Genomic DNA, 19,274 nt, shown 5'->3' on the forward strand with positions numbered 1-19,274 from the left:
GAAAAGGATCCCGACAAGACAGCGCCTGCAACTCTGAGATTCGACAGGCTGAGCAAATGGCCACCAAAAACACCATTTTCAAAGTCAGATCTTTCAGGGAAACTCCACAAAGAGGCTCGAAAGGAGCGCCACACAGAACTCGCAGGACTAAATTCAAACTCCAATCTGGACACACCAAACGGATGGGAGGGCGCAAATGTTTGACCCCCTTAAGAAACCAAGCAATATCCGGATGCGCTGCCAGCAAACAGCCGTCAAAGTTTCCCCGTAAGGCACCTAGAGCTGCAACTTGTACACGAAGGGAACTGAATGCCAAGTTCTTAGCGAGGCCCTGTTGCAGAAAGTCAAGCACCCGAGGAACATGCACCGCTAAAGGGTCGCAGGAACGCTGATGACACCACATCTCAAAAAGCTTCCAAACTCTCACATAGGCCATAGAGGTGGCTGGACATCTCGCCCATAGGAGGGTGAAAATGACTTGTTCTGAATAACCCCTCAAGCGTAAAAGTCGTCTCTCAAAAGCCAAGCCGCGAGAGAGAAGCGATCCTCCCGATCCGAAATTATGGGCCCCTGACGGAGCAGATGCGTTAGATGAAACAACTGAAGTGGACCCTCTAGAGCCAAGCGTACCAGATCCACGAACCACGGACCACGTGGCCACTCCGGCGCCACCAGAATCACTCTTCCTGGGTGCCGCTCTATGCAATGGAGAAGCCGAACTATGAGGGGCCAGGGCAGGAAGGCATACAGCAGAATTTCCGTGGGCCAAGGACACACGAGAGCGTCCATGCCCACCGAGCCCTGGTCTCTGCAACGGCTGAAAAAACGAACTGTTTTTGCATTCGCCTGCATTGCCATCAGATCCAGCTGAGGAGTTCCCCATCTGGCGCAAATGTGATTCCATGCCTCGAGAGAGAGTTCCCATTCCCCTGGGTCTAGTCACTGAAGGCTGAGATAATCGGCTTGCACATTCTTTTCTCCCGTGACATGGGATGTGGCAATGCCCTCAAGATGGCGCTCCACCCAGGTGAACAGAAGAAGTGCCTCCAGTGCTATGGAGGGACTTCGAGTCCCGCCTTGCCGGTTGATGTACGTCACCGTTGTCGCATTGTCCGAGAAGACTCGCACCATTCTGCCCTGAATCCAGGGAAGAAACACCCGCAAGGCCAGACATAAAGCCCTGGTCTTGAGCTGGTTTATGGACCAGGATCTTTCCATCGCCGACCAGTGCCCTTGGGCAGACCTGTCTGCACACATCACCTGAGAGGCTGGCATCCGGAATGTCCAAATCCACCCCTCATTCCAGATTGTCCAATGACAGCCACCATGACAGACTGGCTCTGGATTCAGGAAGTAGAGGCATTGGTAGATGGAACTGCTCCGACACCGGGCGCCAGTGAGACAAAAGCACACGCTGTAAAGGTCTTAAGTGAGCGAACGCCTAAGGAACCAAGTCCAAGGTTGAAGCCATGGAGCCCAGGACCTGAAGATTGTGCCACACTGTGGGATTGTTCCTTCGAAGAAGGGAATGTATTTGTTCCTGTAACTTCCCTATTCGGTTCGTCACTAGAAACACTTTGCCCAGCAAGGTATTGAATTGTGCTCTGAGATAAAACAACTTCTGAGTGGATTTCAAGTGACTCTTCTGCATATTGATTACCCAACCTAGGGATCGCAATGTGAACATCACCATGTGCACTGATCTCTCACAGTCTATCCGAGACTTCGCGCGAATCAACCAGTCATCCAGGTACGGGTGGACCAAGATTCCCTCCTGACGAAGGAAGGCCGCCACCACCATCACCTTGGTGAATGTGCGAGGAGCTGTTGCGAGACCAAATTGGAGGGCTCAAAATTGGAAGTGTCACTCCAAGACCTTGAACCACAGAAACCTCTGGTGATTCAGCCGGATCGGAATGTGTAAATATGCCTCCTTGAGGTCCAGAGAAGCGAGAAACTCCCCTTTTCGAACCGTGGTCATCACTGTCCTCAGGGTTTCCATACGAAAGCGAGGAACCCGAAGGCAACGGTTCACCTTCTGCAAATTGAGGATGGGCCGAAATTTGCCCTCCTTCTCAGGGACCAGAAAGTACATGGAGTACCGACCTCATCCCTGTTGAGCCTCCGTAACTGGGACAATAGCTTTGAGCTCGAGAAGTCATTGTAAAATCACCCGGACCGCCTCTCGCTTGACACTTGAGGCCACTCGGGACTCCACAAAAACCTCCTGGACCGGGAGCGAGAACTCCAGTGCATACACGTCTTTGATCACTTTTAAGACCCAGTGGATTGATGTAATTGTTGCCTATTCCGTGTAAACACTGGATAATCTGCCTCCGACAGCTTTGACGACAGATTGGGTGCTCGTGGCTTCATTGGGGATTTTTATTACTTCCTGCACCAAGATGTCCAGAATCTCTTCTGGGCTGACGACCCCCTCGAAAGGACTGCTGGAGCCCCAAAGCAGCTTTAGAAGCAGGAGGTGCGGAGTATCTACCCGCTCTGAAGCGGTGAGAATCCCAAAACCTAGCTCGAGGAGATCTTTTATCTTTCAGCCACCGATTGCCCTTGGATTCGGCAAGTAGCTTTACTAGCTGATCCAGATCCTCCCCAAACAGGAGCTTGCCCTTAAAGGGTAGGTTACAAAGCTGGGACTTGGAGGAAAAATCCGCCGCCCAATTTCGCAGCCAGAGGAGACGCCACACTGACACCAAGGACACCATACCTCTCGCCGAGGTCCTCACCAGATCATACAAAGCATCTGCAACATAAGCAATGCCTGCTTCTAGGAAGGCGGACTGCAGAACCCTATTGTCACCCGTACCGGCCCCAGCAGCCGACTCCTGGACCCAACACAGACAGGCCCTCTGCATGAGGCTAGCGCAAACCGCCACCCAAAGTCTTAGTGCGGCAAACTCGAATGCTCGCTTCAACTGGATCTCCAGCTTGCGGTCCTGCGTATCCTTAAGGGCAGCCGCCCCAGCAACCAGGATAGTAGTCTTTTTTGTGACTGCTGAGACTGTGGCGTCTACCTTTGGAATCTTCAGTAAATGCAAAACATCAGACGATAACGGGTACAATTTCGCCATAGCTCTGCCCACCTTCAAGCCGGAATCTGGAGTCTCCTACTCCCGGGTCACTAGTTTGTGAACCTTCTTAGGCAGAGGAAAAGATGTTGTGGGACCCCTAATGCTGAGAGGACTGGATTGATGCCCTCATTGTCAGACTCTTCTTGAGAAACCTTAAGTCCCAGAACTTCAAGGACCTGGAGAATAAGGGGTCTTAACTCATCCCGCTTGAACAAACGCACCACACTGGGGTCATCCCCCTCCGCAGGAAGGTCATCGGGCTCATCCGGATCATCAGTATCCACATCACCTGGATTCGGCCGCGGATCCGGGATTGCTGTCCCTACTGCCCCAGAAGCCAGCGTCGCCCCAGACCCTGGGATCAGATGTCGCGTATCATGGGGAGAATCCCCTGTGGGATGAGCCTGATCAGAGAGGCACTAACGAGGGTCCGTACCCCGACCTCTTTTCTCAGGTGGGTCCGAACCTGCCCCCAGGAGACCGGGCCACTTTACCGCCGAGCGTTTCCTTGCCAGGAAAGCCTGGTGCATAAGGAGGACAAATTCTGGGGAAAACCCCTCCAGGTCCCCCTCCCCCACTGGAGAGTTGGCTGGGGTGATATCATCAGTTCCCCCGGTGAGGTCTTCCCTCACCAGGGCTAGAACAGGTGGAGAATCCTCTTCCCGCGAAGCCGAAGGCGAGACAGACGTTCCCTCCCTGAGGGAGGAGGCAAGAAGCCCTGAAGAGCCATCTACCTCCGGGGAACACGCTGCATATAAGGAGGCCTCATCTAATGCCTGGCTGCGTGACCCACACGCGCGGCAGGCCTGCGATTCTGTTTCGGTCCCATCCGCAGCAGAGTGCCGATAGTCTGAAGTGAAATAGAAAAGGGCGTGAATAAAGCAAAATTGCTTACCTTGTAATAGGTGTTATCCCAGGACAGCAGGATGTAGTCCTCACATATGGGTGATGTCACTGACGGAGCCCTAGTGTAGGAAAACTTCTGTCAAAGTTTCTAGAAACTTTTGACTGGCCCTGTGAGACCATTGAGCATGCCCAGCATGCCATGATATTCTCTGCCACAGGGGTCTCTCTTCAGTCTCGTATGTAGCAATAAGATTTAGCAAAAATAAAATAATAAAAGGTAACATGCCCAACTCCGCGGTGTGGCGGGTGGGTTTCGTGAGGACTACATCCTGCTGTCCTGGGATAACACCTATTACAAGGTAAGCAATTTTGCTTTATCCCAGGTCAAGCAGGATGCTAGTCCTCACATATGGGTGATTAGCAAGCTAGAGGCTGAGTCATGTTTTAGTGAAGCAACACTGAAGTATTGATGTTGAAAATGACGCAGCCGAAGATCACAGCAGGTTGGATGTAGAAGGAGTTGGGATTAAACTGGAAACAAGTTCTTTAAGACAGATTGTCCGTAGGCTGAATCTTGTCATCCTTCCTTGTCCAAGCAGTAATGAGCTGCCAAGGTGTGACGAGAACTCCATGTTGCTGCTTTACATATGTCAAGAACTGGCACTGAATGATAGTGTGCTACTGAAGCTGACATTGCTCTTACTGAATGTGTCTTTACTCGCCCTTGGAGAGGAAGGCCTGCTTTTTCATAGCAAAACTGTATGCAATCGGCTAGCCAATTGGATAGAGTACGTTTACCCACTGCTTTTCCCGGTTTGTTTGGATCATAAGATACAAAGAGCTGAGTGGATTTCCTGTGGACTGCAGTGCGGTCTAAGTAGAATGTGAGCGCACGCTTACAGTCCAAAGTATGTAAGGCCCTTTCTCCTTGGTGAGAATGAGGCCTTGGAAAGAATGTGGGTAAAACTATGGATTGGTTCAAGTGGAATTCTATAACTATCTTAGGGAGGAATTTTAGATGTGTGCGGAGAACCACTCTGTCATGTAAGAACTTTGTGTAGGGTGAGTACATGACAAGTGCTTGTAACTCACTAACCCTTCTAGCTGATGTAATGCTATGAGGAAGATAGTCTTCCATGTGAGAAATTTGAGATCACAGGAATGCATGGGTTCGAAAGGAGAATGCATGAGTCTTCTTAAGACCAGATTCAGGTCCCATTCTGTGACTAGTTGCCGAATTGGTGGCTTAAGTTGAGTTAAACCTCTCATAAACCTGCTGACAAGAGTTGTAAGGATATTGATGCATCTCCTATCTTGTTATGGTTAGCTGAGATTGCACTTAAATGGACTCTTACAGATGAAGTCTGGAGACCAGAGTCTGAGAGTCTAGTAGAGAAGTTGTGGGGCAGGTGAAAGGATCAATATTGTTTTGCCTGCACCAGAAGGTAAACCTTTTCCATTTTGAAGAATAGTTCTTTGTGTTGAAGGTTTACGTGAAGCTGTAAGCACTTGAGATACACTGGTTGAGAGATTGAGTGGTTGTAAGATCAAGCTTTCAACATCCATGCTGTCAGGGATAGGGACTGAAGGTTGGGATGGCACAACCGACCCTGATCCTGAGTTATGAGAGTGGGAGCTACTCCCAGACAAATTTGATGCTTGACTGAGAGGTCTAGAAGTGTGTGAAATCATACTTGTCGAGGCCAATATGGGGCTATGAGTATCATGGTCCCTTGTCTTGTTGTAGCTTCACTAGAGTCTTTGTTATGAGTGGTATCGGATGATACGCATATAGAAGGCCTGCGTTCCAAGGGCGAGCAAAGGTGTCCTTGGCTGGTTGGTTTTTCTGTTTGTGTAGAGAACAGAATTTTTCCACTTTGTGATTCAGATGTGATGCAAAGAGGTCTATGGTTGGATGCCCCCAACGTTGAAAGATCCTGGTCGCTACTAAGGGATCCAGGGACCACTTGTGTGGTTGGAACTAACGACTGAGTCGATCTGCCACTACGTTGTGAATGCCTGCTAGATAAGTGGCTCGTTGTGAATGCCTGCCAGATAAGTGGCTCAGAGAAACAGGGCCCAGCCCCATATCTGCACAGCTTCTTGACAAAGGAGATACGAGCCCTTACCTCCCTGTTTGTTGATGTACCACATGGCAACTGTGTTGTCCATTTGGATGAGAACAGTTTTGTGTGAAAGGCAGTCCTTGAACGCATGCAGTGCATAACGTATAGCTCGAAGTTCCAGGAAATTGATTTGAAATGTTGCTTCGAGTTTTGTCCAAGTACCTTGGGTTTGGAGATTGTGTATGTGAGCTCCCCAACCCAAGGTGGATGCATCTGTAGTTAAAGTTATCTGTGGGACTGGTTGTTGGAAGGGTAGACCCTTGCACAAATTGTCCTTGTTCACCCACCATAGCAGAGAAGAACGTAGCTGGTGGGTTACTTGAATTGGAGAATGTAGTGGTTGAATGGCTTGGATCCATTGAGATCGTAGAGTCCATTGGGTTACCCTCATGGCTAGCCTTGCCATAGGAGTGACATGAACTGTGGTGACCATGTGGCCTAGTAAGGTTAGAAACTGATGAGCTGTTGCTTGTTTCTTTAAGTGAATTGAGTTTGCCAGTAGGGAAAGTGTTTCTGCTCGATCCTGTGGTAGAAAGGCTTTTGAGAGGATGGTGTTCAATTCTGCTCCGATGAATTGAAGCAGGTAAGATTGAGTAAGATGGGACTTTTGATAATTGATGAGAAAGCCCATGGAGTGAAGTAGAGTAATTGTTCGACTGAGAGAAGCCAGAGCTCCTTGTTGAGATTGGCTTCTGATGAGCCAGTCATCTAAGTAGGGAATGACATGGACAGTTTCCTTGTGCAAGTGTGCTGCTATTACTGCCAGACATTTGGTGAATACTCTGAGAGCAGAGGCAAGTCCGAATGGTAGTACTCTGTACTGGAAATGTTGATGCCCCACCATGAAGCGCAGGTACTTGCGGTGAGGAGGGAATATTGGAATATGAGTGTAAGAGTCTTGAAGATTTGTTTGTAGAAGTGGAAGCATGGTGCCTACAGACACCATCCTGAATTTTTCTTTCTTTAGAAATTTGTTGAGATTTCTGAGGTCTAGGATTGGACATAAGCCTCCGGTTATCTTTGGAATGAGGAAATAATGGGAATAGAATCCTCTGCCCTGCTGAGTCAGGGGCACTGGCTCTATAGCCCTGGCTGTCAGAAGGGTGGATAATTCTACTTGCAATTGAATTATGTGATTGTCTCTGAGAAAGAGAGGTCTCGGAGGAGAATCTGTTGGAATTGAAAGGAAATTTAGTTTGTAACCTCGAGAGACTATGGACAGTACCCATTGGTCTGTTGTTATGTTTGACCAGTGGTTGTAAAAGTAGGATATCCGGCCTCCTACTGGTAGATCTGCTCGAGGGTTGGGGAGATGGATTTGTTCTCTGTTTGTAGCCTCAAAAACCCGCAGTAGACCCGGTCTGAGGCGGGGGCTGAGGCCGAGCGGTTCTTGTCTGCCTAGATTGAGAACGTTGTTGCAGCCTAATAGACCTGTCTCTCGATGTTGGAGAGTAGTAGCATATCTGTCGATAGAATGGATGTCTGGGTTCACGTCGTGTAGGACGGCGAGATGTCTGTGGAGCAGGTTCCTGTGGAACTAGGGATAGTTGTCACAGGGTTTCTGAATGCTCTTTCAGTTGTTCCACAGCATCTTGAACCTTTGAACTGAATAGGTTATCCCCAGTACATGGCAAAACGACCAGTTTATCTTGGACTTCAGGTCTAAGATCAGAGGCCTTAAGCCATGCCCAACACCAAGCTGCAATCCCTGAAGCTGCTGTTCTAGAAGCTGTTACGAAACTATCGCGTAAGCAGCTCTGACTTCATGCTTCCCAGCTTCAAGGCCTTTATGGATGATTGTCTGGGCTGCTTCCTGATATTGTTGCGGCAAAGATGTAGTGAAGTCCTGCATTTATTTCCAGAGATTCCTTTGGTACCGAGTCATGTAGATTTGGTAGGAGGAAATTCTGGTGTTTAGGATAGCTCCTTGGTATATCTTCCTACCCAGGGAGTCCAAAAACCTATGATCTTTCCTTGGGGGGTTCAAAGAATGTGGACGTATTCTCTTCAACTTATTTTGAGCAGACTCCACTACTACTGAGTTATGAGGGAGCTGTGATTTCTGATAGCCATGAACAGACTGTACGAGGTAGGTAGTGTCCATTCGTTTATTTACTGCAGGTATAGAACATGGGTGCTCCCAGAGTCGATGTTGTAGATCTAGGAGGATCTCATGAATAGGTCTGGCTAATACCTGCTTTGGAGGGTCAACAAATTGGAGTACCTCCAATGTCTGTTGTCTGGTGTCCTCTTCTGCAATCAATTTGAAGGGTATGGTATCTGCCATATCTTGAATGAAGCTGGTAAAGGATAAATCCTCTGGTGGAGATTTTCTCCTTTGATCTGGAGGAGAGGGCTCCGACATAAAATCCTCAGATGATGTATCTGTATGAGTATCATCCCACGTGTCATCTGGATCACACCGGTACGGAGATAGTGGGGAGGATCTCGGTGGGTGATGGAGCCCTGAAGGCCCTGGTAGTGGATCATCAGAGGGTATGTCTGCAGCAGTGTCCTCTAATGGTTTTGGAGGAAGGGCGTCGACCACTTTTTCCAACCTGTTCATAAGAAGTTGAAAAAGTGCCATTTCTGGTCATTCCGGGTCCACAGTTGGCATCGGCATCGATGGCATAGGTGTTGGCATCGGTGATGGCATCGATGGTTGTGCCAATGGAGGCTTCAAGAATTTTGAAGGTGTTGGCGTCAATGGAACCATCAGAATCTGTGCGAAGATCGGTGTCGATGGAGGGATTAGCTTCGATGTGGCCACTGGCATCGGTGATGACACCATTATCGGTGCGATCACCGGCATCGGCATGGTCACCGGCATCGGTGCAGAAGGCACCGACATCGGTGAAGGCACCACAGTAAGGTGTTGTTCCTTGAATGCCTGAAGGACCACTTGTCTGATAAAATCAGACAATTCCGGCGTTACAACTGGTGAGGGCAGAGCAGTTGTAAGCGGTGGCGGAGGTTGAGCTGGCATATCATCCACAGAGCCCTGTGGAGGTGCAGCAATCAGCGTCTCTGGTTGAATAGGCCCAGGCGTTAGGGGAACGGGTGTTTCCTGGGTCCGTGGCCGCTTTGCGCTCGATTCCCCTGGGGAGAGAGGTGATTCCGATACCGATGGACGTTGGTGTCGATGTCGATGCTTGGAACAGTGTTCGCCGACTGACTTAACCGAAGCTATCGACGACGTCGGCGATGGATGGTCCCCCGATCCTTCCAAGCGGCACTTTTTTCAACAGTATACGTTTGGAGGCCCCTGCTGGAGACGATTTCGTCGAAGTCGAGGGAGATGGTAGTAGTTGCAGATGGAACAGATGCTCCATCTTTTCCTTGCGGGCCTTCCTCCCCTTCACCGTCATCTCTGCACATTTTGGACAGGAATTGACGTCGTGTTTCTCACCCAGGCACATCACACACTCGAGGTGTGGGTCCGTAATCGACATTGTATGATTACAAACGGGACATTTTTTAAATCCCGTAGCCATTTTGTCTCGACAGCCGTCAATGGCAAAAGAGAATTCTTGAGAAAAAATTTAATTTTACTCGAGGAGTAAAATGAGACAGATTTTACTCACCAGCCGGTGGAAAACTGAGAGAGATCCCGTGTGGGAGAATTTCTGAGAAAATATATGACTTTTGTCACACAAATTTTGTGAGAGAACTCACAAAGGCTCCTAATCTGCGATGCCTACAGCAGCACGGAAAAACAAAGACTGAAGAGAGACCCCTGTGGCAGAGAATATCATGGCATGCTGTGCATGCTCAGTGGCCTCACAGGGCCAGTCAAAAGTTTCTAGAAACTTTGACAGAAAGTTTTCCCGCTCTAGGGCTCCGTCAGTGACGTCACCCATATGTGAGGACTAGCATCCTGCTTGTCCTGGGTTAAAAAAAAGAAACACTCAGAACCAAGACGTGGAGAAAATTTCAGTCAGGCAGGACCACAAAAACAAACTTTTCGTGCTGCGGGCTAAGAGACTACCGGCTGAGGAGAAAAAAAACATGCGCAGCCGTGCCGCGGGAAAGGAGCCTGTCTATAGTGAAATCGCAAGGCCCCCAGCAGAGAAGCGGCGAGTAAACGAGGCACACGGAGAAAAACTCACCCTTGCCCTCAGAAAACGACCTGGAGCCCAGGAGCTGAAGGGAACTCTGCTGACAGCTTCCCTGGCCGGCCTTAAAAGACCCGGTCCCTCCTGCACCTCTCCTTACCTCAGCACTGAAGACTGTCAGTCAGCCGCAGTGAAAACAGCTTTTTTTTTTTAATTAAAGTTTACCAAGACACAGAGAAAAGCTGTTGCAGGAGACAAGGGAGCAGCTGTAGCAGAGATGGTGGTGTGTAGCCAGGAGCCCCTGGTCATCAGACACCGAACTGTGGTGGGCAAAACCCGACAGGAATATCCAATTCCTCGGACGCCCGGCTTCTACTGAGGGATGGCCCACGAAGGCACCTAACACTCAGGAAGCAACCGTAAACCAAAAAATTAAATTCAAACTAACTAAATAAAAGATATAACTAAAGACTGCAGGTGTGAATCTGTACCACCTGCTGGAGTCAGAGAAATACTGAGTGACTGCAGATGGCACTCTCGTTATGTAGCAGTGCCCAAAGTTTTAATTGTTCTCTGACTCCACCTGCTGGTAGGGATACACAACCCACTTCTCTGGACTGATCTGGGTATGTTCAGGAATTACTATTTTTATATCTAAAAGTTGAAAATAAAAGTTGCACACAGATACCTCATCTTGGCACATTCTCATTTGTTTGAAACTTCAACAATAAATTGTAATTACCATTTTACATTACTACTGTCCACCGATTCTATTTGAATAATTCACTTTTTGCCCAGGACAAATAATGTTCATGAACATGGCAATCCAGTTTTACATATGAGATTTTTCCATTTGCTTACTTACAATAAAGCACTACCCTTTCCCTCCTAACAATGAAAAAAAACCCCTCTTTATGGGTTATAAATTAAACACAATATATGGCAGTATTAAAAAAACTTGGACAAAACACTAAAACATTTCCCTTTAAAAGTGCCACATGATCTTCCATGTCCCTGAAGAGCAAAACGCCTTATATTTAAAATCATGTATTTTCAGTTAGTAGCTCTAGGATTCACATAGGTGAGAGTTTCTCTGGCTGGGTACTACCTACAAAAAGTAAAATAAAAAAAATGTTTGTTCACATACCAACTTTAAAACTCCTTTCCTGGATTCGTGCATGTATCCATCTTGTGGCCACTACTGTTGATGCTGTCAGCTTATCCATCCCCTTTCAGTAGAAAAGGGAATTAAGGCGCTGTCATAAACTGGCAGATCTGTGCTGGGCACAATATAGATACACCCAACCTTTGAGAACTGAGATTTGCAGGCTAATTTCCTAGTAAAATATTATTTTTGAAACTAATGTCCAGGCCAAGATTCACATCTGGCTACCTAGTAAAAGGATGCAAAAGCTTGTGACTTAAGGAAAGAATATGATGCTAGCAGAGCCCCATATATGTCACAAAAGAGAGCGTATGCATTACCAGCTACAGTGTTGAGAAACATCAGGTATTCAAAGTTGGAAATTTCTCTGTGTTGCCACCGTTGCGTCATATTTGATGCTTTGAAAATCTGGCGGGGACTAGCTAAAGAAATACGCCTGTAAAACAAAATGAGAAATATTAAAATATTAAAAATAAAAATTAAATGCTATGCTACTAGTCATGCTGAAGTACTTTAGTCTTACTTATGTACCCAGCCTCAATCTGTTAGAACAAAACTGCCTACAACATTTGACATTTCTGTGGCTTCATGTTATTCAAAGTGACCATATCCCCTACAACTTAATTCTTGAGGCCAAAGATGCACTAATAATAAAGGGATATAGTCAAATCTAAAGTTTTCATGCTCTAATGAGAATGCCAGGACTATTCCATTTAAATTAAATTTAAAAAAACACTACAATAGCTGTATAACACATAATTTCAGCTCTGCTTATTGCAAAGATGAAAGCAGAACACACTGAACTTGAAAGATCTGCTAAAGATTTGATTGCCCTGTTTATTTTCACAGTTTTAAGCCTAATGAGAACAGAATAACACCAATCTGATTTGGCAGCTGGATAGTGTCACATGCCGGGAGCTAAATACTTAAAAACACTGAAAAGTCCGCCTTACAGCACTGCAAGTTTAAATGGCCCAAGAGGCACAATGGAGTGCTACTGCTAATTTATAGAGATAATGTTACAACATTAAATGAGGAAACCACTACATGGTATTTAAAAATCTCACCTTAGAATAAAGCTGTCAGCTGCTACATGTTTCCCAGTCATTTGAGAATACTGAATAGCTATCAGAAGAAAAGGCTTAGTCTTTGGGAAATTTAGGGACTTGGCCATAAATAACTTCAGCAATCATGCAATTGCTGTTTCTGATGTAGATTTCCTGAAGTTTGGCAAAAGGATATATGATACCATTTCCTTGAAATTATAAATCAAGTGAAGAAAAATGAATCATGGAATTCTAATAGAATATTCTGGTAAGAACAATCTGCAACTACAGGATATTACATGGCCACAGAAGTGCAAAGTTTTCAAGAGGAAACAGAGAAATATTTGAACAAGTTAGCCATGGCCTCCACGGGCATCGAGAGTAGCTTTGCAGAATGTGACATTGAAAAGTGCACATCTACAAGGACACGTGTCTCTCACACTTGGGGCATGTTTTATTGGATATTTTCCCACCCCTGTAGCCACGGAGTGGGAGAAAGGCCTTAGTAAACCGGGCCTTAGTCTTTTTTTTAATTTTTGGGGGGAGTCTATAATTTACAAGTAATAGGAACAGTTTTATACCGCACAATGTGAGATATCTAAAATATCCATCCAAAATATATTAAGCACTAATTATATAAAGAAAAACGCTATCGGTCATTTATTATAAGCAAACCCCTAATTAGAAGAAACTCAAGTCGTCTCCCCAGTGTAATTCTTTTAATGTATCTTATATCAGTTCCTGCTATTAAAGAGCAATCATTTTTACAGAGCTCTGAGGCAGAGATGTCACTGTACTCAAATTCTTTTGTTTAATATTAGAACTTTACTTTCATTTTCCTTATCCAATTAAACAATTAATACTTTGAATCAGGGAACAGCAAAGAGACATGGATATTTATGGCTATAAATCACCAGTATTCCTCTCTATGGGGCCGATGCAATAAGATCCGCGGTGAAATCGGTACTAGTTGTCTGTTTGTATTTTTTTCGCGTCTCCGCGGGATGTAATAATGGATGGGCATGCAAATGAGATGCGCCAGAAAATCTGCGATAAAGTAAAACATGCATGAAACCGCATGCCTTGTGAGCTCACTCAAGGCCCTAATGTAATAGACAGCACAGAAACCCATAGAAACATAGAACTGATGGCAGAAAAGGACTAAATGATCCACCCAGTCTGCCCAGCAAGTTTATGCCAGTATCTGCTGCACTGTGCAGGTTATCCCCGTGTTTATCAGTTTACCAGACTGTAAAACTGACAGCAATGTTGGAGTTGCATCAAAAGTATCAGGCTTAGTGATTAAGGGTAGTAAGCGCCACATAAGCTAGTTACCCCCATGTTTATTTGTTCCCCAAAAAATAAAAGTTGGGGCCCTCGTTGATTGCTGTCTGAATCAAATTCCCCTTTTCTCACTGCCTTTGAAGCAGAGAGCAATGATGGAGTTGCATAAGCAGTATCAAGACTTAACTGTTAAGGGTAGCAACTGCCACACCAGCAAGTTACCCCCAGTTACTCCCATGCACTCTTTTCTTTATTTTGAACCTCTAGCCTTTAAGGATCCACAGTGTTTATCCCATGCCCCTTTGAATTATTTGACTTCAACAGCAGGGGAGAAAGACAGATACTTCACGCATATCCAGCATAGCTCTCTGCTTCAACGGCAGGGGAGAAAGTCTGATACTTCACGCATATCCAGCATAGCTCTCTGCTTCAATGGCAGGGGGAATGAAGAAAAGTGGATCTATATACAGACAACAACCAACAAGGACTGAATTACATAGTCTGGGTAAACAAATACGCATGGGTGTAGCTTGCTTATTGCGGCGGTTACTACTCCTAACTAATTAAGCTAGATATTTCACTTAGATGCAGTTCCAACACTGCTCTCTACATTAATGGTGGGGGTGGAAGGGAAATAGAACCAAAAGGTTACTAAGAGCCAAGAGTAACAGATAAGTATGAGAAAAAAAAGTGTGAAACTTGCTGGGCAGACTGGATGGGCCATTTGGTCTTCTTCTGCCGTCACTTCTATGTTTCTATGACTGGTTTTGTCTTCACCACCTCTTCTGTAAGGGCATTCCAGGCATCTATCACCCTCTCTGTGAAGAAATATTTCCTGACATTGGTTCTGAGTCATCCTCCCACAAGTGATTCTCAGGGTGAAAGCCTTCCTCTTTCATAAAAAAGTGAAGTAGTTAGTGGTCTGGGAGTGGGATTGAAGGTGGGTAGAGCAATATCTAATCCCTTCATGTTCCGTCTCCGATCACGTGGCAGCTGTACCACCGGGAAACGCAGCAGAGATTTCTTCAGCTGACCAACAAAATGTACCATAGAATCCAGAAAAAATGAAGGTGATCCATGATTATCCCAGAGCTGCACTGACTCACAGCCACACTAAGGCCAGCAATGGAGTTAACCAGACATGTGCTTTAACTTAATTGCTGCCTTCGACTCAGACACTAAAAAACCCAAGTACAAAAACCTGCACTAACCAATGCGCAGCTCCCTGCATAGCCCATGAATAGTTAATTGCCTCCTTTGCATGCCGTTTGCATGCCATGCAAAGCCAGCCGCAGGTTTTTAAGTGGGTTTATGCACGCATTTTTTCCGCACTGAACACATTACATAAATGCGTAGGACTAACATGGTAAAAACGAGCGCAAGTACATGCAAAAACCCACAACAGTATTTAGTGCAGCTTATTACATCGGTCACTATGGCATTAATGTCGTCTTGAAAGCTGATGTGCTACATCATCTTTCTTTGATCTTCACTCAGGTCTAATAAAAAGTATTGCAATCTGAAAAGAACCTAGTTCATCTCTTTTGCAGAAAGCCTGAATAGGTACTGACAAAAGTACAATGAGGAGAGAAACACAACATAGACTTATCAAGAAAAAATATCATATTTCTTATCAATCTAATGGTGCCTGAAATACATATCTACCAGATTGTTAATTGAAAACTAAGTACCTCTATAATTTAAAAAGTATTAGACCAGATTCAAACATTCAAGACTGTCAGTGCTTCAGAACTCAATAGATTATCATATAATACATTTTATTCAAATGATGCACAGTTAACTAAGTGAGAACTGTGCAACTTTATGTGGTTTTATTGTAATAGTGTTGTGTCCATTTGCTAAAACTCATCATCTAATGTAGCAGGGATTAGTAGACAGCACAGACTTGAAATTAGCTCTTTAATAGAGAAATGTATCACCTAATAACAGCTGATAAGTATTTTAAATCTCATCAAATTGTCATCTGATCGTACAGCTCAAAGGAAAAAAATTTCAATCTTAAACCAAGAAGTAGGAAGTTCATTTTCTCAAAGCAGAATAGAAAGAAACAGAATGATATTCATTCTTAGAGGAATGCAGTCAAGCCACAGAAAACATGCAGAAGTTGTCAGAAGCCTCTGTCTATGCTCCTGCAAAGTAATAATGTATGACTACTACCAAATATTCCAGAATACAATTTGAAACCTGCAGTACCTTGTTTGTGGCAGCCCAAAATTAGTGCCAATGCCAACTCGCGGTAGACAGTGAACTACTTTCTTTACCATGGACTGGTCTGGAAAGTTGAACATGACAGCAACTGCAGAAAAACAGAGCAGTTAAAATATGAGACAACCTCCTGTCATTTATGTATGGATTTCTCACATACTAATACTTAACAATGAATTTAGATACGCTATTGATGTGGCACTGAACATGTTTTCTCTTTTTGTGAATCAAATGCTGTTAGTGGACCATAGCTTGTTTCCATAACCATACCCTCAGAACTGCTTCCTGCTCTAAAGCAACACCGTCAGAGACTTGGACAAATACTGCCTTTAGGAGAATATTAGAAGGCTAATGTTAACTGGTGAGATGATCTAAACAACATGGATGTCAGCAGTGACTTGCACGTGAATTTCAAGACTCAAGCTGGCACATGAAACACAAGACAACAATAAATTGGAAACCAATAACTTATAAGCCAGATGCAATGTTAAACCCAAGGGAGATTTAGTATTGGAAAAAGAAAAAGGCGGCCATGCTTGTTTCCAGGGGAGCTATAGCTTCCAGGGCTTTGCAGGCGGGCACAGCTGGGCACTTCCAATCTAGAGAGACAATACATAGCGCAAACTTCAACAAACAAAAGTTAGATCAAACGGATGAAAAATGATTGGGTTGAAAAACTAGATTCATTTAACCCTATAATTGAATTACTCTTCCTGTAATAGTGATGGCAAAAAGGAATGTTTATTTCACTTTCAGGTCTACATGCACTATATGCCAAGATTCTAAAAACGTTTGGTTGACTTTACAGGAAACCACATCTATATCAGGGAGTACATGTATGCATGATACATGTGATATGAATTTGGTGTGTATATTTTACATCACTGACTTACCTATATGAAATATTTTTAAATAAACATATACTAGTGCATATCTATATGCACTAGTGTGTATGTATATATATATATATATATATATATATATATATATATATATATAGTATGCACACACGGACATACAAATCTATCAAAGAACTCAACAATTAACATAGCAGGCAACAGTCAGTATAACAACTTAAAAAATGTCTAATGTGTTTTTATAGACTGTCTTTTTGCTTAACAAAACAAATATTCCTTCTTTCAAGGGGAGAGGAGACTTTTAAAATGTTCCCTCTTGCAATCTCTGCTGGTCCCCCTCCCCAGATGGCATGCTTATGTGGCACTGGCACCTCTAGAAAGCCCAAGGTTTGGAGGGGTAGATGTCTTCCCTCCCTCCTTGGACCTGTCCATACCACCTCCATTGCACATCCAGGATAAAATGGCCTATGCCACAGTGCTATGGTGTCAGCCTTAGACCATTCTTTTTATAGCATCTGCTGCCGCCCCCTTGCCGCCCCCTTGCCACCTCCTTTACCAGCATCTGCCCTTTACTTCTCCCACCTTCCCCAGCATCCGCTGCCTCCTGCCTCTGGCTTAGGATGTGCTCCCCAGTGCCAGCACAGGCAAAACTAAGCAGTTGGCAATGGCAGGAGAGGCTCCACCATTCCTTCCATAGGGTCATGTGTGGTGCGGCTGTGCATGCATGCACCAACAGAACATTGTTCTCTATGGACAAAAGCTTTAGGTATAACATCACTACATATATAGAATTCTGTTTACTATTAATTATCTTGAATTCAAATTATTTTGCTACTTGTGTAAAGCAAGTTAGATCTTGAGGTCTCTAAGTGAGTAAGTAGTGCTGAATCATCTGCAATGAAATTTTCTTTAATGCACATTTGATTTTAGAACTGGCAAGCAATTTAGCCAAGTTAAATAAACTTTTCATCACTACTGTTTTGAATTGAGACTACTGAACTAAGATCTTCTGACAGCATACTGAGAACAGCAGCTAAGAGCATGGTAGTAAGTATGGAAGCAGCGATGCAGCTTTGTCTCACACCATGAAATATATCAAAGGAATTATCGTGCCCTACTACAGAAACCCCGCCAGTGTTTCCATCATGAAACATTTGTACTACACTACTCTGGACAAACACTACGTTTAAGCATACACACACACAGACATGCACAGATACAGGAAATTACCAGTCACACACATGGGTTCTGACCTTCGCACTAATCAGATGATTTCTAGAGCTTTGTTCAAAGCATTAGAAAAACACTTTTGAGCATGCACGGTAGTTCTTAACAGGGCTGTCCTTGGTTGGGTGGGGGAGGAGGGGAAAAGGGACCCAATAAAGGCAGTTGCTCTGAGCCCTGTGCTTACAGAGGTGACCTCATCAGCTGTGTGCCGGTCCACATGAAAGAAGAGGCGGCATTGTATCTGGGCTCATGAGCACGCAGCCATCTCCTCAGGTATGTATCAGAAGGAATGGTATCATCAGTGGCACGTTGGGGCTTGGAAGCTTGCATTCTCATCAGTACTTCAGGAGCTGCAGAAGAAAAGCATGGACATCCCATGCCAAACGGTGCAGGAGTCATTCAGCTGAGCAGTCCGAGCCAAACAGATGCCTGAGATGGGGAAAGTGCTGGCTGAGGTTTATTTTGGGGGGGGGGGGGGGGGAGAATTACAGGTTGTAGTTCTTTGGGCAGGGAAAGAAGATGTTATGGAAGCAGTTGGTTTATTTCAACATTATTTGTTTTGTATAAATGGAGGTGTATACTTTTAAGAGGGATGTTTAGAGTTAGATATTGTTGCTGTTAAAGCCTGGGATTGGTATAAAGCTGCTACAAAGAGAGAGGAAACTTAACTATTTATTAAGGTGTTAAAATGCAGCTGGAGGCTGAAACTCTGGTTAATCTGGAGGCTCCAAGACAGCAGGAAAAGCTGTTTTCACCTGCTTGTTGCTTAATCACCAGACATTGAAGCTTTGTGTGTGTGTTGTGCTACTAATTATGTTTTTATTGTCTTGTTTATTCTGTAACTAGTGATATAAAGTGCAAGTGTTAAGCAATAGAGAGTTCTTTTCTACTATAAAAAAAAGAGAAATCATAGTATAGAGTTGAATAAATAATTTGGTTGGACACTTTCTGGCCTTTGGGATACAGAACAAAGAATGCTGTTTTTTTGTAAAGGGGGTGGGGAATGGAGAGTGTTCTGGCTGGGGGTGTGCATGGCAGAGAGAATAGCAGCAGGTCAGTGGCAGACAGTAGCTTAGTGGGCTGAGAAACAGGGAGGCTAGGGCTGAAATCCCACTGATGCTCCTTGGGCACGTTATCTTACCCTCCAGTGCCTCAGATACAAACTTAGGGCCTGCGTTATTAAGCTTTTAGCTGAGGAATCTGTTATCAGAGGACGTGACCAAGGCAACCAGCACAGTGGGGTTTAAAAGAAGTTTGGGTAAGTTCCTGGAGGAAAAACCCATAACACATTATTAGCCAGGTAGACTAAAGAAAGTGTGGGTTTCCTTTTATGAAAAAGTGCCCACTTGTGTA

The 19,274-nt window shown here is 44.9% G+C and overlaps 1 protein-coding gene across 1 annotated transcript in view; it reads right to left on the reverse strand.

The window, feature by feature from the left end:
* Positions 1 to 19,274, reverse strand: part of LRBA (LPS responsive beige-like anchor protein) — a 1,658,631-nt gene that overhangs the window by 378,510 nt on the left and 1,260,847 nt on the right. The window contains 2 exon segments of the mRNA XM_029605291.1: positions 11,602 to 11,717; positions 15,826 to 15,928. Of these exon segments, the coding sequence (XP_029461151.1) occupies positions 11,602 to 11,717; positions 15,826 to 15,928 (219 nt within the window).

This window comes from Rhinatrema bivittatum, chromosome 1 (genome assembly GCF_901001135.1).
Source record: "Rhinatrema bivittatum chromosome 1, aRhiBiv1.1, whole genome shotgun sequence".
Lineage (NCBI taxonomy): Eukaryota > Metazoa > Chordata > Amphibia > Gymnophiona > Rhinatrematidae > Rhinatrema > Rhinatrema bivittatum.